Source organism: Camelus dromedarius, chromosome 4, assembly GCF_036321535.1.
Source record: "Camelus dromedarius isolate mCamDro1 chromosome 4, mCamDro1.pat, whole genome shotgun sequence".
Lineage (NCBI taxonomy): Eukaryota > Metazoa > Chordata > Mammalia > Artiodactyla > Camelidae > Camelus > Camelus dromedarius.
Window position 1 is genome coordinate 56,489,022 of NC_087439.1, and position 20,156 is coordinate 56,509,177.

Here is a 20,156-nt window from a genome sequence, read left to right on the forward strand (position 1 = left end):
ACAGTGAATGAACTCTATCTGGACTGTTAAAAGTTCACAACTTTTACACTTTGTCCTGCTTCTAACAGAGAGCAGCTATAGTGTTATAAATCAGAACTTAACAATTAGGCCAGGGCAATAGTATGAAAAGAAAACCACCCTATTGAGTGCCCCCTGCCCCATTAAATCAGCCTTTCTGATGATTGTCTAAAAGAAAGCTATTTTATACCAAATTTATTTTATACAGAATAATGTAAAAGGATATTGATATATCGAAACATTGTTTGATATGTCAAATTTGGAAAAAATCAAAATAAAATTTAAATATATTTGGAATTGTACAGTGAACTATTAAAATCAAACATAACTGCTATTTTATACTAACCAGACTCAATCTTTACTCTGTGTAGTGATAAATGAAAAGTTATACAAGTGCAAGTTTACATTTCAGAGAATCATAGAACCTAGGTAATTTCATGTCCTATAAGTAGCATTTGCAATTATAAATTCTAATATATTGAGAGAACTATAGTTAATAAGACATGTACAAAAGAAGCAAAATACCTAAATTACTTTTCTTGGCATACAGTACATATGTCACATTACACACACACACACACACACACACACACGGTTTTCACATTAATTCAGTGTCTTTAAAGAGGTGCAAACTAAGAAATAGTATTGTTTCTTAATATCAAACAAGGCAATGAAACAGTCCATTGTGTTAGCAATTAAAGAAATTACTTGATTAAAAAAGATTTTGGCCCTTTATAACTTCTGGGAAACTAACTTTTTAGAAAAGTATCAAAGATTCTGCACAGTATGATTCTGTTGGGATAAAGATAATATTTAGGTAGTGCTCTGTTTATGTGCTGGTATAGTTTTTTGAATAAGAACTCACTATTTATGGGATACTGTAATGTCAAATGAATGGGAATCACATCTTAAATAAATAGTCTTTTATCCTATATTTATATATGATATAAAAGATAACTTCAGGGTAATTTTAAAATATTAAGAATAGTAACTCCAAAAGACTCAAAGCTCTCATTGAGCGTATCACCTGGCCAATGGTGGATTGTCACTGAGCACTGGTTGAACTGAATTGTTGAACTGAACACCCAGCCCTGCTTACATCATGATTGAGAGTTTTTCTTTAATTTCCTTCATATTCTCTATGTAGTATCAGTGATGTTAAGTATTTATGAATTAAAAGTAATTTTATGTTAGAGAATTCTATACTCCAGAATATCCCTGAAGAGGTCATGGAGGTAAAAAATCTTGGTCTGGAAAACTGGCTGAGAGAATACAGATGTCTTTGACCATTGCCATTAATAGCTATAAAAGCCACTTAGGATGGCATCTCTGAGTTATCACAATCACCAACAACTAAGTGAAACTGTGGTACTACGGAAGGCAATTGCACTATATGAAAGTAATTAACTTACAGACATTTAAAAACTTGGGAAAAAAATCTTATAATGACATTTCCAAGATGTACGTGTTTACATATTTTGCCTCAAAAGTGTCCTATCTGAAAACACACTTTTGTTTCTTTTTGTAGTGCTCCTGGAAGTGGCCCCATGTTCAAGTCAACAACTGTTACTGTGAAAGAAAATTGTAATGAAATTTCCCAAAGAGTTGTTGTGGATTCAGTTAATAACCAGGAAGATTTCAAATGCACTTTGATTCATAGTCAAGAGAATGCTAAAGATGTTACCACTGTGGCTGCAGATGCAGAAAGTGCAAATAGTTCTCCTGCCAAAAATAACCAACTTGGAGATCAAGCCAAGGGAATTCACAGACACAAAATTGGCTTTTCTTTTGCGTTTCCAAAGAAAGCATCCGTGAAGCTGGAGTCCTCAGCTGCAGCCTTCTCTGAATACAATGATGATGCCTCTGTGGAAAAAGGATTTAGCAGAAAAAGTAGATTTGTCCCTGGTGTTTGTCATCTTCAACTATCTTCACCAACAGACGTGCTTTTGAGTTCTGAGGAGAAAGTGAACTCTTTTCATCCACCAGAAGGACTGTGCACTGACAAAGAAACTGCTCAAACTCCAGAGATGAAAGACGTTTCTAGTGAAAAAGATACACTGTCATTACCTCCATTTTGCCAATTTCAACTCCCTTTATCATCTGATGCAGGTAATTGTCAAAATTCAGTCCCCTTAGCAGATCACCTTCCACTGGAAGATGTAATCATTAATGAAGGCATGCCTATAAGTGGAAACAGTTCTGAATTTCTAGGAAATGAATCCATGGTTCTTAATATGGCTAATGACTGCCTATCTTTGCAAGCTACCACAGAGGAAACTAGTAAGGACCATGATGCATCCACAACTGAAGCTGAAAATAAAAATCACAGCCCTGAGATGTCCGCCCCTTCAAATTCTGAAGAGGATAACGTAACCTTACAGAAAAAAACAGATTTATATAAAAGACCATGTGATCCATTTGTGCCCGTCCTTAACAAAGATGGATCCACGGTTCTTCAGTGGCCGTCAGAAATGCTGATTTACACATCGACTCAACCATCAATTTCCTATAGCTGTAATCCTCTCTGTTTTGACTTCAAGTCCACTAGATTAAACCACAATCCAGATCAAAATAAGCTGCCCTTCAGTGATCTTTATTCTCAGCAGAAGGGAGAAGACATTTACAAGAGACCAGTTGTGGACTGCAAGGACACATCCACTGCCGGACTCACTGATTATGAAAGTGGAGGTAGCAGAAATGAATACACCCAAGTCACTCCTCTTCTGGCTGAGGATACACTGTCCAATAGCTGTGATTCTGGAAAAAATAAGAGTATAGGTCAGAGGTATAAAAATATTTCCTGTAGGATCAGAAAAACAAAAAACTACACTGTTACTAAAAATCAGATAAAACAGGATGCTCTAGATGACAAATACAACAAAATAAAACAAAAAGATACTCATGAACACTGGTTCCATAAAAGTAGAAGGAAGAAGAAAAGAAGAAAGTTATGCCACCATCATTATGGGGAGAAAACCAAAGAGTCAGAAACTCACATTAAAATGGAAACAGAAAATAGTTATACTGACACAACTAGGAAAAATCTACTGGAAACAGTTTCAGAAAAGCAGTATTTAGCTGCGGACCAATTATCAGACTCACATCAGTTACCTGATAAAAGGCCCAAATCAGCATCCATTTACTTAAGTGAAAATGATGAAATGTGTAAAACTCAGAACACTGAATACAATAGTAATGATGTTATCAGTTCTAAAAACCACAGTAAAAAGAACTCAGTTGTTTTACATGGACAATCCAATTCAACAATGATACATTCGGGGAAACATAATTTAACATTCTCCAGAACTTACTGTAGTTGGAAAGCCAAAATGTCCAACTGCAGTCATGATCACAGATGCCTAGTTCTTCAAAATGATATGAAATGCATGAGTCAGAACCAGGGTATTAAAAGAGGTTATAATTCTCTCATTAGTGAATCAGAAAGGTGCCATCGAAAACGTAGACAGCATTCACATTCTTACTCTTCAGATGAAAGTTTAAATCGACAGAATTATTTACCAGATGAATTTTTGAGGCCACCCCGTGCTGCTGCTCCTTGTAAACCTAAAAGAAAACGGAGGAGAAAAAGAAGCAGATTCCACACCAGTTTGGAAGCTTTGGAACTCAAAGAGAAGACAGATTATCCCACGAAAGGCAATGCTTCCTTATGTCACCAGGATGAAATAATAAGCGAAGACAAAAAAGAGGAAATAAATCCACAAGAAATTGCAAATGTCCAAAGGAACTCAGAACAAATAGACCAAGTAGAAGATGAACTGGCTTTGCCCCCCAGCAGTCCCCCTCCTGAAACCAGTGGTGAGACGGAGCGTGTAATGGAAACCGCTTCTGGTGAGTTGTCAGAGACTTCCAATGAGCCCTGTGGAGCTAGTGCCCCAAGGAAAGTACAAATCGACGGTACCTTGCTCGAACACAAAGAAAGAAGTGAGCGTACAAATATTAATGAAAAGCAAATTCCTTTCAAGGTGCCTAATATTGAAAGGAACTTCAGACAGTCGCAACCTAAATCCTACCTTTGCCATTATGAACTGGCTGAGGCCCTTCCACAAGGAAAGATGAATGAGGCGTCAGCCGAGTGGCTGTGTTTTAATTCAGGAATCCTCAATGCACAACCACCATTACCATTCAAAGAAGCACATGTCAGTGGCCACACCTTTGTAACAACAGAGCAAATCCTGGCTCCGTTAGCGTTACCAGAACAAGCATTGCTGATCCCAATAGAAAACCAGGACAAACTGAGAAATCTACCATGTGAAGTCTACCAGCACATCATCCCGCCGAACATGCTGGCCAACAAGGTCAAGCTCACCTTCCCCGCCGCAGCCCTCCCGCCCCCCGGCGCCCCCCTGCAGCCTCTGCCTCTGCAGCAGCCCGGATGCTCTACCTCCGTAACCACCATCCACCACACCGTTTTGCAGCAGCACGCGGCGGCCGCAGCGGCCGCGGCGGCGGCTGCAGCTGCAGGGACCTTTAAAGTGCTTCAGCCACACCAACAGTTTCTGTCCCAGGTCCCAGCTCTCACCAGAACATCGTTACCTCAGATCTCAGTAGGACCAGTAGGACCAAGGCTTTGTCCGGGGAATCAGCCAGCTTTTGTTGCTCCGCCTCAGATGCCGCTCATCCCAGCCTCGGTTCTTCATCCCGGCCATCTGGCTTTCCCGCCCTTACCCCATGCACTCTTTCCTTCGCTGCTTTCCCCCCACCCTGCTGTCATCCCACTCCAGCCCCTCTTCTAGTCCTCACCATGAAAGGGAAAGAAAATACTCATGTGAAAACTATTGCTATATGCATTAATGCTCATCTAAGTGGATAATTGCCTATTTAAATGGTGGGAATAAACTAGCCAAACTATGGCCTCCTTGATATGAAATCGTTTACTGTATGCAAATAAAATTCCTAAGTTTCTAATATATAATCTTATTAAGGCACTGAATAGTTTGAAAATCAATACAACATATGCTGTATATTAAAAGGATGTCTTAAGAGTATGTATAATGTACATAAAATATATTTATAGTACTGTAATTTATGTTGTAAAGTATGCTCTTTGTTTCTTTTTAATCTCGTGTATTTGCACCTATTTAATGTTTAGACAAAGCTGATGGCACTATGTTTTGTACCATGTTCCTTGAAACTGTAAATTCAGTGAAAAATATCTCTTGCAATAAATTTTTGTTAAATATTTAAGTAAATCAAACTTTTGTTTTTAGTTGGTTTTCACTGGGGAATGTATGATAACAGTAGATTTTGAATTTATATTGTTTCTTCTGCTCGTTGGCATCTCTGAGCCTCAGAGGCTCAGCAAAATATCTTTGGAGTTCTATCAATACTTAAACTAAAATACCATCTTTCAGAATAACAGGGCCATTTGCTTTTCTGTTTATCATAGTGTTGTTTATACTCAGAGTTTACTATATTTCCTGAATACTTGGCCCTCTAGATAATAAACTGTGGAAATTCTTGTTAAAGTAATATTAGTAATGAGGGGCAGGGGTGGTGGATAATGACAAAATATACAAAGTACATAGTAGTCTTCCAGGAACTGTGAAACGGTACGTGTAGATAAGAAATAGCAAATAACTAATATAAATTCTTATAACATTTTTGTATGTCAAAATTATCAAATGTATAATGCTTATTTTCAACTGTTGCAGGAAATATACATACATAAGAATGTTGGCCTGGATTAAGGAATAGATTTAATTAATTAATCTCTCTCCATTATCTAACATCTTGGGAAGAATGGCATAAACATGATCTGGATATACTCTTAATTGAGAACCTGGAAGTGGAAAAGAGAGTAAATAAATAACTCTTCCTTCTGCAAATCTTTCTAGTAGTCATGTTTGTATCATATTTCCAAATCACCCGGGGAGCAATCAGAAAGTCTCCACTTCACCCTTCCAGATTCTACTATATTTTTAATGACCTCTACATTCTTGTTCACTCAAGTGCTGCTTCTGTGTGTACTTTAATTATTTAATAGAAAACTGGAGAACATCACGCTTTTCCCAAGAGAGTTTTCTAATGTGTACCTGCCCTAATCCATGCCATTTTTTAAGACAGAGTCTACGTGCCTAGTGGAAAGGATTCACCTCACCTTGTGCAAATGACAAAGGATTGCGGTAGCCTAGCAATGAATCCAGGCAAAAGAGAGGCCAACTGAGTCCTTCTAAAGGGAGAGCAACTTTTAAGTGATGCTGTACTGAGGAAATGCTATTTCATATGCTTACTGTGTGAACAGGGTTACCCTAAATAATACTGGAAATTAAACACATGTTCCCATATCAGAATAATCTATATTGAATTCTATTTTAAGTAGAAAAATAAGGGGAAAATCTATGTTGTTTACTTTCCTGATTATGTGCCATAATAGTAATTGATTTAAAGATTTTCCTGCAAAATGGTTATGAAAAACTGCATATATGCCCTTTTATGATTGGCAAATAAGAAGAAAAAACAGAGAAGAAATTCTATTTCAAATGCTCTAAGATAACATATTCCAAAAAATGGGAACTAAAATTGGAACGGATGACTTTTCCCCAAGCAAAATATTTGAAACTATCTTTGAAGATAATATAGATGGCAGTCTCTACTGAGGAATGCTGACCCAGTTTATTTTTAACGTCAGAGCAGAACTGTTGCTTCTGCTGTTTAAAGTCAAACCAAGTGTTTCACTTCAAAATATGCAGGTTTTCCCTCTTCTTTTTGTCATCTTGTATCATCCTGTATGTTCACCTCTTACCTTTTGTTCTTATTCTTTAATTTCTTTTTCCCCTGATATTTTCCTTCTGAATTTCACTGTAAACATCATTTGTGTGTGCGCGCATTTCCTCTGCTTCTTTCCTTCATGTTATCATTCCTTTTATTTTTGTCTTCAATTCTGTTGCTCTCCTGCATTTATTTTTGTTAAATAATGTGTTTAGCAATGCTTAACTTTTTAGTTGTAGCAGAATATACCTGATTACTAAGTATATAACAGAAATTTCTAGAAAGTTAAAGGAAAGTTCTTTTAAGACTAATGGAAACTCAACCTAACAGATAAATTAATTGGCTTTCATGGATACCAGTGGCTTGACAAGAAAAGAATGTTAGTTAAGTATGTCAAAGCCGTTCCTTTTATAAACAATTCATTTAGCTATTTGATATCTTTTAATAAGAGACTGCTTACAGAGTTTGAGCATCCGTTATACATTGGGGACTCAAAACAAATGTGTGATGACACACTTTCATCTATTCTGATAACATCCAATCCAGAATGGAGGGAATCAGGCTGATGGGCTGAAGATCAGCAGAGAGCAGAGCAATCAGACAGGTAAGTCAGGGTGGACTTAACAAGCAATGAAGCTGTCAGAGGACCACCAGTCCAAGCTCATAGTTGTGGCAGCAGGAGTTGGTTGGGTGTATCAGTACTCTGGAAGTAGATTTGGGCACTGGTTGATAGCTTACCCGTAAGTCCTAGACCTAAAATCCCAGTCCTATCCACGTGTAAATCAGTACATCCTATATAACTGGAAAATTTCAATGATTCTAACACTCTCTCTTAACCAGCATCTCTGCTCTGCCGATTACAGACTTTGCTGTAGCATTTGTTACTGTAAAGATGAATGATTTGGAATATAAGATAAGACCTGAATGCAGAAGTAACAAGTAACTACTGTAGCCAAGTAACAGAATAACTCACAATGGATGACAGGAAGGAAACTCATCCCCAACTACTTTAACTATCTTCTCTCTGTCTTTCATATATGTATAGCTATGTCTATATGATATATATATATATATATATCTCCAATTTATTTTTTATGTTGAAATGAAGACCTGTATCAAACTGTCTACAGGACATCCCAACCTGGATATCTGCCATGTATTTTGAATACAAAACTCAAACTCATGATCTTTCTTTATAGACACCACTGAAACCTATTATTTGTCCTATGTTTTGAAGCTCTGTGAATGCCATTATAAAAAAATAAAATTAATTGTTATCCAAGTCAGAAGCCAGGGTATTATTCCATATAAAATCAATCAGTGAACACTTTGGCTCTATTTCCTTAAATTTTTCTCACCAGGATACTCTATGGAGTTCTAGTGCTAGTAGTTCATAAGCTGAATTGCTGTCTTGCTATTATAAATTAATGTCTCCTTCCCCAATTTCCCATTCATATAATCTATACTCCCCACTGCTTCCTGGGCTACATTTTTTAAATGTAAGCCTATTATAACACTCCTCCACTTTAAAACCTATTATGGTTGTCAATTAGTCTCAAGATAAACATCAAAGTCCTTACCCTGTCATGGAAAAATCTATGGTCAAGTGGGTGCCAGCCTCCCTACTCAGGACCATCCCTTCCAGCACTCCTCTTGGCCAATCATTCTCATCTTAGTTGCAATCATCTGAGTTTGTGTGAGCATGCTCTGTTCTGCAATGCCTTCCTCCCTGTGTTTCCTTTGCTTGGCTAACTACTAACAAGTCATAATTCAACTTGTGTTAGTTTTTTTTGAGGATCCTTACCCAGACTCCCTCTGTCCCCAGATAAATTATCTTCCTGTCCTCTATCCTCACATGGGCTACTGTGCTCAAATTTTGTTAATGAAGTATTCTCTGTGTTGAATATATTGTCTTGTTTTCAAATTCACTAGATTAAGAGCTCCTTGAGTCAAAGTAGCACGTGACACATAGTAAATACTCAGTAAGTTGGTTAAATGAGGGGATAAATGAGTAGGACAAAATGTAATTAAAAACTATGCAGATTGTATTGCAAAGTTCTAGAACTGTTATCCATTTTTACTCCAGGTTGGTCCTAAGTCAGTCTAAATAAAAATCTAATTTCCAAAATAATTAGGCCTTCAAAATACCATTTCACATGAAGAATTTATTTTTTAATGGAACTATGAATTGTTTAAAATAGAACTCCATAAGCAATCATCAAAGCATGATTTGAATCCTTTCCCCTACCCTAGAAGGAAGGCACACTCCTACCTACCTACCTATCTCACCTTTCTATTAGTACTTGTCACCAAACATTAACATAGTATGTGTCAGACACTAAACCAAATATGGGGATAAGTAAATGAATAGAACACACCTGCTACTCAGATATTCAAGTCCAGTAAGAGAGGTAAAGACATGCAAAATCTTGTATTTAGCTATCCAAAGTTTGTTCTTTCATCATAGTCTATCAAAATGCACTGAATTCCATTTACCAATGCCTTTTTACCCCACTGTACGGTATGCTCCATTTCTCATTCCTATTTTTTCCCCTCTGTTTATTTGCCTAACTAAGTACTGTCGTGGGGAGTGAAAGTTATCACCAGGGATGCTTTCCAATAAGCTGTTTACTTTCTCTCACAAATAATATGCTAAAGGCTTAAGGCTTCCTTATATCCTCAGTTGAGGTCCAAGTTTTGCTTTAGAGGCTGCAGTAAAGGGCTGTGCAGCTCGTTCTGAGGTGTCGAGCATGACTGAAATCCAGCTCACCATCTGTCAGCCCTGTGGATTGTGTCTGCCTTTCCCAGACTCAGCATGGGCTACATTGGTACAGAGGAAGCGACCAGTTTCTCTTCACTCCAAGGCACCATTGCTCACTAAGCCAAATGCTTAGAGCAAGATCCTTTTATTTATTCATAGAGGCATCTTGTAGACTAGCACCTGCCTGAGCCCTCCTCCCTTGGGAACACAAGCTATGGAATCTACTTAAGCCTGGAAGCTCCTGATAGAAAACTATGAATATAACAAGCTTTTATTTTAATCTCCTAATACCTTATTTTTAAGTAACTAAATTATTTCTTTTAACCTTTTTGTGGTAACATTTTGAATATATTATTACTAACATTTTCCTTTTTTATGACTCTGGTTTTAACTGTTCCATTTAAATTTTTTATAATTTACTTCCAACATTTTTAGTATATTTTATGTATTTCTTATCTTTATACTATTTAGAATATTACATTATATATTCAATTAAAAAAATAGATCTCTAAGTTCAATGTAATTAATCATACTTTGTGGTTTAAATTTTACCTTCCATGTCTAGCTTGTATTGATAATCTCTAAGACAATTTAAACTCCTTCATTGACTATTACTTTCACGTCATTCCTCAGTGTATTTGTTGATGGGATTGGCAGGGAGCATAAGTTCTTTGGGAAGTGCCCACATATTAAGTAAAGGAGTTCTGATAACAGGCCTTACGTTAACCCTTCAGGCTTCCCCAAATAGGTTTTCCTAATCTCTTCAGTATTTAGTTCCTATACCCGGCAACTATACCCAGAACTGAATTTCCGCTTTACTTGCAAGAACTAGGGTGAAATGCTCGTGTAAATAGTCTGTTTCCTCTTGCTTCACTGGCTTAGTTCAACAACTGGGCTTCTAAAAGGAAAACCCTCTCAATGCATAAATCCCTTGGTTACCCTACTTAGCCCACGATCCCCTCTAGAACAGAAGCAGGTCTCAGATTCCTCCCTAGCTCTCATCAGCGCTGCCCTGTGTTCTGCTGGTCACCCCTTCTCTGTTGCCCCCATCAATCTAGACTTTCGTTGTTGCCTAAACTTGCTACCTGGACATTGCACCTTGATCCTCCTGCTTGTGCTTGCTGAAGTTCACCTCCACTCTTGAGTTAATTCTGTCGGTCCAGAATGCTTATTGACTTACATGACATGTTACCCTCTTTTGAACAAATTCCTATCATCTCCCAAGTTGTAACATTTTGTATTCCAGGAGAGTGAGTTTTTAAAAATCCAACATTTCAGCTGCCTTACTTTTGTGGACTATATGAAATTTCCCACACTCTTGAAAACAACTAAGCTTCAAATTAATGCTTTGAATTTCAGCTAATCTGCTTACCTTTTTCAACTTACTTTTTAATCTAAATGATTTTACAAGTGGCTACTAATTTACCTTACGTAAGTTGGTAAATCATTAATCTTTACATGACAATGGTAAGCCTAAAACTGACTATAGATTTTATTACATGGCTTCTATCTCCAGAACAGTTGTGCTGAAACAAAAAATGACAGAAATATTAATATGTTCTACTGAGATGAGAAATCTGTTTTCTGTCCTGAAATGCAGCTGTCCTGACCATGAACTTTGTGACGCCATACCATCTGCTAGGTAGTAGGAAACACAATGTAATATTTTAAATACATTTTAGCCATTAGCAATTTTAACTGCATTTTGCACATGCAAGGATTGCCAAGGTGCCTGCCTATCTGCTATACTAATACATAACAGTAGTCAACACTATCTTTTTCAATGGTTAAACGAAGATTTATTTATAAAATTGAGAATCAGAATGTTTCTCCAGTATTCATATGATACAGCATTATTCTCTCATATAGATAATCTTTGCCTAAACATGCCAGCATAGAAAGGACTCTATAGAAACTCATTCATACACTGATAAATGTAGCTACAATTGGAGGTAGGTATTAAAGCTCATGATTGTTACACTGTCAAGTTGTTAAGAGTCCCATCATATTATGACCTGAGTTATGTATTTTCACTGCAATGATAGTTTACTAACAGTAAAGATGTTTTTTAAAAAAGTATAAAAATAAAACTCTCTCAGGTGGAGGGTATAGCTCGATGGTAGAGTGGTGCTTAGCATGTACAAGGTCCTGGTTTCAATCCCCAGCACCTCCATGAAATAATAAATAAATAAATAAACAAACCTAATCTTCCTCACAAAAAATAAATAAATAGAATAGAATAGAATAAAGCTCCCTCTACAAGAAAAAAATATATAGTATTCCTATACACAAATTTAAATTGAATCCACCTATAAACAAACTGTGAGCTCAGAGCTCAGAGAGGGAAAATGTTTTTGTTTTTGTTTTTGTTTTTTCATCTGCTAAGTCGTTACTTAGAAACTTGGAAGCTGCTTTAAGGTACTGAATGCCTTTCCCTCCCCTCCCAGGGACCTGAGCTCATTGTGCTGTGTGCTAGTGACTGCCAGGCAGTCCTGGCCACTGTCCCTCTGACAGTGCTGCTCTCCCTCTTTACAGTCACAGGCAAGAGGCAGAGTGGAACAGGCCCCACCGCCTCTGTGCCACACTGTCCCACAATGCCTTCCAGAAGGAACACGTGTAGGTTCTGAGCTGATGTGCTGGGACATTTTGAAGGCGTGGAGGAATGGCAGAGCAGAATGTAAATGTTAAAATCAGGAGCTGACAACGACTCTCCCTGATCATAAACTCCGCCATTCACAGGAGGGTGATGTTTTAGTACCTCATCGGGCTCGTTGCACTCAGGTGTGCTGCTTCCCTCTCCAAATCCCTTCAAACCTGCTTCCTGTTTTGAGAGATACAGACATTCCTGTGTCAGCAAATAACACACCTTCTGAAGTCTAACTCATTCAGTTAGGGTTAACACCCAGGCAAGGCCCCAGCAGATCCTTCTCCACAGGTCACCCCTCCACGAGAACACAGAGCTTGAGGCACTGGTATTCCAAATTCCCAGTCTGCAGGATGAGTTTTGTCTCTCCAGATATACTTTGTGGAAAACACACACACACTCCTTCCAAGAACCGCCTGATGGTTGCTGCCTGGAATGCCCAGATGTCATTCCCCTAACAGGATGCTACCCTCTGTCTCTCCACGATCACAGTCAAGAGGCTGAATGGAATATATTCTCAGGTCCATATAGTCGAAGAGGGGAAAAAATTCTTCACTGCTTGGAAAACTGTAAGATGCCTTCTTTTTCCATGTCATCAACAATCCTCCCATTTATTTAGGAGGATTATTTCAATGCCATGATAACTTTTCTAGTAAATTATTGAGTAAATAGTTAGCCAAGGTTGCTGGTTCTCAGTTTTGATTAGCAATGAAAGGACTGAATAAACTATTTATGCCTACTAATATAATTTCAGGCTATGACTACACTATTTTCTTTTTGTGATAAACCCTTCAATTTATTAACTTGTTTAGACAAACTTGTCTCTCATGACCATTTATGTCTGCTATGCCCCAGGGCTCTACTAGGCTCTGGAGAGAGAGAGAGATAAAACCTATCAATAATGAGTTTAGAGTTGAAAGGAGGAAATAGATAAGTACATTGGCAATTTTAATATGATGAGCTGCAGAATACAATAAATGTGATAAACAATATGTTATGAAGGAGAATATGACACATTAAGGAAACAAAAGAGCAAAAGGGGGTCTTTTTGATAGATGAGGCTGAGAGATAAACAAGACAAAAGGCAGATCATTAGGACTTTATAGTTAGCATGATAGACATTAACAGTTTTTAAACATTGAGCTGAATGGCCTTTATCAGAAGTGCAGATCAGAAATATCACCAGGATTACATAAGGAAGAATGAATTAGCAGGTGTGCGTTCGGGAGTATAGAGGGTGTCAGAGAACTAAAAGGAATTTCAAGCAGTAGCAAGCAAATAAATAAAATGATGGTTAGATAATCTAGAAGTTAGGTAATCTAGGGCTATTTAGAAGTTGACTTTATAGGGGAAGTTTTGGAAGAGAGGATTTTAAAATGAAATTTAAGTTTCAGGCCTGGTCAGTTTGGTCAATACGATCATTTACCAATAATGCAGATAGAAGACTGAATGGAAGAAAATTTACAGAAGTCAGAGAGCTTAGGAGAATGGAAGATAATATGTTCAATATATGTATTTAAAAATGTTCGAATATATATATTAAATTTGAGGCACCTAGAATACATCCAAGTAGAGCTGCCTTGCAAATACATGAATATGTAGAAAAAATTCTCTTATCTGAAACAATCAGAACTGGTTTATTGTCAGTCATTCGATTAAAGTGGGAAAGCACACACTGAAGCACATATGCACACAGGGACCATCTCAACATCAGATACTAACTCATTATCTTACTGTATATCAGATTCACCAATATTGAGCTATAAGCCCAAGGCCTTTTCTTTGAGTATTTGTTTACCCATTAAAGCTGTTAGTCATCTTTTCTTCTGTACTTTTCACTCAAATCACCTATCACTTCCAGACATTCATTTAAAGTGCACTTCTGCACAAATCAAAACTTTTTTACTTATTTATTTTTCTCCAGTCTTAATCTGTCGCCATACCCACACCATAGTCAACATAGCAGCCCACCTCAGTTTAGAGTTTCTAAAGCATTAAACTTCATTGTTGTAGGGATAAAGCTGGTCTCCTTGTACTCATATTCCATCACTTAACACTGAGTTAAATTATGTAATTATAGTAATAAATGCAACATGCACAAAGTGATTTGAGAAGAAATGAATTTGAATCTTGGTAAGCAAATTATCAACGGCAGTGAAGATAACTCCAATGGCATCACACAGAACAGCCTAATAGCTTCACATTGTGCCTTGGGCTTCAATTTCATAGAAAATAAAGAATTCAATCACTCTAAGATGGAAATACAGAACATTTGAAAAAGAAACTACTGCACAGGTCTAAAGTTCAAAAGGGATATACACTAAAAAAAATTATCTTGAAATCATCACCCTGATCATTTTAATTAAAAGTCTTAGAAGGTTTGAGATTAGCCCCAGAGAGAATATATAAAGAGAGCAGTAGATCCTGAGATTACAACCGACATTTAAGCATGGGAGTAAGAGAAGGAAACTATGGAGGACACGGAGAGATTCCACAGAGCTAGAGTATAAACTAAAGAATAACAGTGCCATGGAAATAATGGCAAGAGGTAGTTTAAAGTAAAAGAGTACGTTAAGAGTTTCAGTATCATTCAATGGTTAAGTAAATAAGAACTATGAATGTTTCACCTAAATCATTTTTATCAGTTTTGAGATAATAATTTTACTAACATTATTGTTTTTGCCTCATTGTTGTGCCTCAAAGCCACATTGCACTGAGTTTAAGAGAGAATTTTAGGCAACAAAGTGTAAGCAAACCTTTTAAGAATGTCTATGAAGTGGCAAAAAAGATGCAACTATGGTTGTAAAGACTACAAAAAATAGTTTTAAATTTTATAGTGATGTCCAAGACTACTGTAAATACATGAAAATTTGACAGTCAATTAATTACGTCTAGTATTAGTCAATTAATTATTTATAACTTCTTATATTCTTTACATACTAATTTAGAGATATGGATGTATGCCTGGAGCATCCTCTGGGTTTAAAATCCTATAAAGTGGTTTCATGCTGTTAATTGATGTTATCCAGTACAGTGATTGGATTTCTAGTAAAACAAATATGACTTATTGAATCTTTTCTTTTCATGTCATCATATATGGTACAGTTGAATATAAAGAATGTAAGGAAACATCATTATATAAGAAAATCCAGGTAAAGCCAACACATGACGCTGTGTGAACAATATGAACAACACTGGAAGTAGGCATAGGGAAATTGAGCTTTTTTTAAAGGTTTAACATTTTAACTTTACATGGGGTAGCTGTTCTTTTGTAAATCACAATGAATATAAATGTCAACATATTATGTACATTTTACTTGATATCATACTATGAGAATCAAAAATTCCATATCCCTTATCATTTAAGACTCTTCCACTGAGATAACATTAGATTAAAATCATTTATGATCTATCAGTTTCATAAAGTCAATTTTTTCACTTCCAACTTTAAATTATATAACTTACTACACTTAATAAATATAATTTCATTTTTCCCTTGTATTATTTTATTGACCAATGAAAATAACAAGTTTTATGGAATAATATCATGTATTATTTCTTAGAAAACAGAGACTTTCCTGGTTCCCCTGTGTCCTTGTTGCTGTTTTATTTTTTGTCTTTAATTTGAGAACTATAACTTGACATGTCTATAATTTATAAAGTCATTTGTAATTGCTTTGTTTATTTAAAAAGATATAAATTTTGAATAAACTTGGTTAGCATTCAACTCAGCATTTTGAAGTTTCTAACTCTCTGGAATGGTAGCATCAGGGCTGGACTGGAGGCTTTCTGTTTCTTTTCTCATCCACACAGGTCCTGCAGTCAAATAAGGCAAGTTTGTGCTGAGAGTAGGAGGTTAGGCATAAGATTCATTCATTCATTCAGGGGTTAATAAAGTAATTTCAGTTTGTTTCTGATGATACAAAGACATTGCATCAAGAAATCTGCTTCTGTGTCAACAAGACTGCTGAGTTGGATTTTAGCTAAATACCCATCTAGATGCCTCTGGAAGTACATACTTCCCCTTGCAAAGTCTGTTCTGGACACCAGAGTGGCTCGTCTCAGTAGCCTCTACTCTCTGGAGGTACGTCTGTCACAGCATATGCAGGGAAGTTGGGAATCTCATTAGAGGCTTTCAAATATCATAGGTTAGGTAATCTAACATTTTCTAAGGATTAGCTCTTGCACCCCCAACTGCAGTATCTCTACACTAGAAATATGATTGAAAAAAAAAAGAGTGAGAATATAGAGCAAAAAAGAAAAAGAACAACATTGGAGTATTAAAAATGAATTTAAAAATATTTTCCAGTACATCACCATGTTAGGATGAATTAATATCTATTTTTAAGTATTAATTGATGTTCTCTCTCACCTCCTTTGACTTTCCATAGTTCATTCCATAATATAATTGCAGTTGCTTGAGCTGTATGGCAGACTCACTGAATCAAAACCTCTGGATCTGACACCAGTGGACCTAGATTTTCTATAAGCTTGACTCAAGAACTCCTACCTCTGTGGACCAGAGAATTCTTACATTTTCATTCACCCTAACATTTGAGGAATACTGATTCCAAAGTTACTCTCAGTTGGAGTGTGTAACTACAGAATAGAGTGGCACCAGTAGCATCTGGGAGGCATCATCCATGTGTACGTCTCTGCTAAAATATCTCCATGGACATATTCTTGACTGTTAACAAAGTTCAAAAGACTAAAAGCTAAACGAGAGTTCCTAAACTCTGTAGGGAAAGACAGAGTGATTGATTCATCTTCTTTACAACATACAGTGTTGAATTTAGAAGCACAGTCTTTGGATGGAGATGGTTCCAGAACTGGGCTCTGCTACTTACTATCTGTGGGACTTGGACAAGTTAATTAACACTTCTGAACCTCTCTTTCTCCTAAGTAAAATGGAATAATAATATCTACCTCACAGAGTTGTTCTGAGGATGAAATCAAGGACTTACACATTGCTAGAATATAATAAGTACTTAATAGTGGTAGTATCATTTAAAATTTTTTTTCTGCCTGTTTTTGCATAGTTAATGAGAATCAGAATTGGAAACAAGATTTCTTCTTTTTTTTTGCAAAAATGATTTACTAAAAAAGTACTCTCAGGAGAAACTAGAAAGGTAATAGGGAAAAACAAACAAAAAAAAGGAAATAGAAGTTTAAAAGAATGTTTTTTAAAGAAAGTTCTACAGATGGTAAATATAGCTGATCCCTCAGGAACACTTGGAAGTGTAAGCTTCACTTCAGCGTTTTTCTTGTTTAGAAGCACAGTGAGCTTTCAAGTTCAGCACCAATCACTCATTGGGTAAGAGCAGCCACTGAGAAACAAACTCCCAGCCTCTTTCAACTCTGCCAGGAGAGGCAAAGCGGCATCAGTATCCCAAGGGACCTTCTCTGAAGAGAGTTGCTAGGGCAGACCCTTAGAAATAAAATTGCAGAGGAGCCAGGGGGGTGGTGCACACACAGAGTAAAAGAAGAAATCCCAGTGTCTGCAGCACTGGCTTCTTTTTTTTTTTTTTTTTCCCCTTTTCTTTTATAGTTTAGCTCATTAGAATCAAACAACCCTCTTGTTTTCAAATAGGGTTTCTTTGTTTTTTCCACTCTCCACCTCCAAGAGTTTCAAAAAATTACTCTACCTTAGAAAGAGATCCTAATAAAACATTTTTGTAAGGTGGAAGGTGTTGACAGAAAATTCTCCATGTGTCTCTCATACTTCTGTAGGCATATAAGTGAGACATGGACTACTTTTAGTTCTGATTTATTTTGAATAATGTTTGAATGGTGAACAATCCAGGAAAAGAATGATAGTTTCTCTCTAGAGGAAACGGTAAGCATGCTTACTGTCCATCATTTTAAAAAAATCAGGTTCTCAAAGCTCGGCATTCCTCTTCTTTAATGCAACCAACAATGTGCAGATGTCATCTGGTTCTTTACACATTACCCTGTTGGAATTGGGGGTCAGAGAACCTGCATCAAAATGCTGAGTCTCAGGCTAATGCTGCTGCTGTGAGTAAGAAGCATTGTCTCTCATCTCTAACCTGAGTCTCCTGTCTTCTATCAGAATCCATGAGACGGTGGAAGGCTAACTTACTTTCAAGTAGGTTAAATCTCAGACCTACCAGAGCTCTTGATTGAAAGAATTTCATGTAAAATTGTTTAGACCAATTATTGTTGGTTTACATTATTCTTGTTTACTTTAGTCATTCTTTTCTAATAGTCTTTGCTCCATTTTCCATGAATAAAGCACAAGTAAAATAAAGCAAATGTTAACCTAAAACTATCTGAACAAAAATGATTTCTCTATCTTAGAATACACTGCTTATTCACAACAGGAAAAAAAGATTTACAAAAATAATTTTATTTATTGAATGTAACTTCTTTCCTTTAGTTGTATTTGTATGTTTATAGATAACAGGCAGAATAATTCCAAGGTGTCAAGGAATGTTGAGGCCAGAGCAAAGACACTGGTCCATGTAGATGAATAAGATAAATAAGCCCACGACTACAGAGGCTAGTGGAGATGTACCAGAATGGGCTGTATGCAGGCCCTCTTCTATCACCATTGCCTTGGAAACTTACGGGGGAGCCCTCATTTTCAACATTCCGAAAAAGACAGTTAGAACAGAGATAGACAGATAGGGAGAGGAAATAGCACATAAAAACAGTGAAAGAAAGGGCAAAGAAAGTTTAGATGTTCAAAGAGTTCCTTTACAGACCACTGATCACAAACTTACACGTTTTCCTTCTGTATTTTGTAGTGTGGTAGGGGAACAAAAAAACAAAAACTAAACTAGAAGTGGGTCAGGAAGGTAATTTTTATTTTTTAGCTATTTCAGTAACTAAGAACATGGTCTTTAACAAGGTGATCTTCCAGTGATTTAGGAATTTCCCCCATTCTAATCAGGAAGCTGAATTAAATAACTCTTAATTAAATGAATGACTGTGTTTCATATGGTATTACATTATTTGTTCTAAATTATATCTCCACTCATCACTATATGTCCTGATTCTGGAACACTTAATAATAAATTTTGATAATTCTCAAAATTGTACTTAATTTAAAATAATTGGCTGAAGGCTTTTAAAAGAGAAACTATATCTAGAATAGCAGCTAATACATAATACATATTATATTCTGGCACCCCCGGATTCAAAAACTGGAGTACCTTAGATGCTTTATACACTGATTACTTGTCCAGAATAGATATTAAGTGACCCTCTATTGATCTTTATAATTTATAAATTGTTAATATATAATTTAATAGCAGCTCAGTTCATCTGAAATACAAATATGTTTTCCAAAATTCTAATTTATTAACTTTGACCTTAGACAGTTTTGCACCCTGACAGTTAGTCTGGGCATAAAAAATATTGTGAAGGAAGGAGAATAATAGTGTTGGTCAAAATCATTTAGAAAAGTTAGTGTTTATAAGAAAAGCAATATAGACGTTAACTCTTTCTAGTTTCAGTCTCATGATACTTAGAAAAGTAGGATGGATTTAATAATAGTGTTCTGCCTTTGCTATAAATCTCTGGAACCCCCAACTGAGACACTGCAGAAATAATATGATTGAAAATCAGGTACAACGGTGTGTCAACAGAAACACTGTTCTTTCTCTGGTGGCAAAAATAGATGAGGAGATTAAAATAAAGAGCATTATACACATTGTGGCTCTACAAAGTTGTCAAGCAAGGGGCAAAAATATATTCATTATTGAGCCAGTTTTAAAACAAATTATAGTGATAAGACCATATTTCACCAAACGCCAAATTGTTGGATGAAAGAAAAATTATAGGACACTTCCTGGATGTCTACCCAATAGCCTTTCTTTTAAAGCTGGTTACTTCTTACCATATAAACTCTACTTTATGAGATAATAAATCTCCCTTATTGTTTGTACCATATGAAATTGAGTATTTTATTTTTGGTAACTTTCATTTGAATGAAATCCTCCTTGATAGAGTTAAATCTGTGTAATAGGGATATGGACATGT

General features: G+C 36.3%; 1 protein-coding gene across 1 annotated transcript in view; it reads left to right on the forward strand.

Annotated features, from left to right (window-relative positions):
- The window catches only part of ZNF804A (zinc finger protein 804A), a 244,206-nt gene extending 237,892 nt beyond the window's left edge, over window positions 1–6,314 (forward strand). Inside the window, exon 4 of the mRNA XM_010991717.3 lies at window positions 1,547–6,314. Coding sequence (XP_010990019.3) covers window positions 1,547–4,772 — 3,226 coding nt within the window. The 3' untranslated portion in view covers window positions 4,773–6,314. The remainder of the gene's footprint in view (window positions 1–1,546) is intronic.
- The last annotated feature ends 13,842 nt before the right edge of the window (window positions 6,315–20,156 follow it).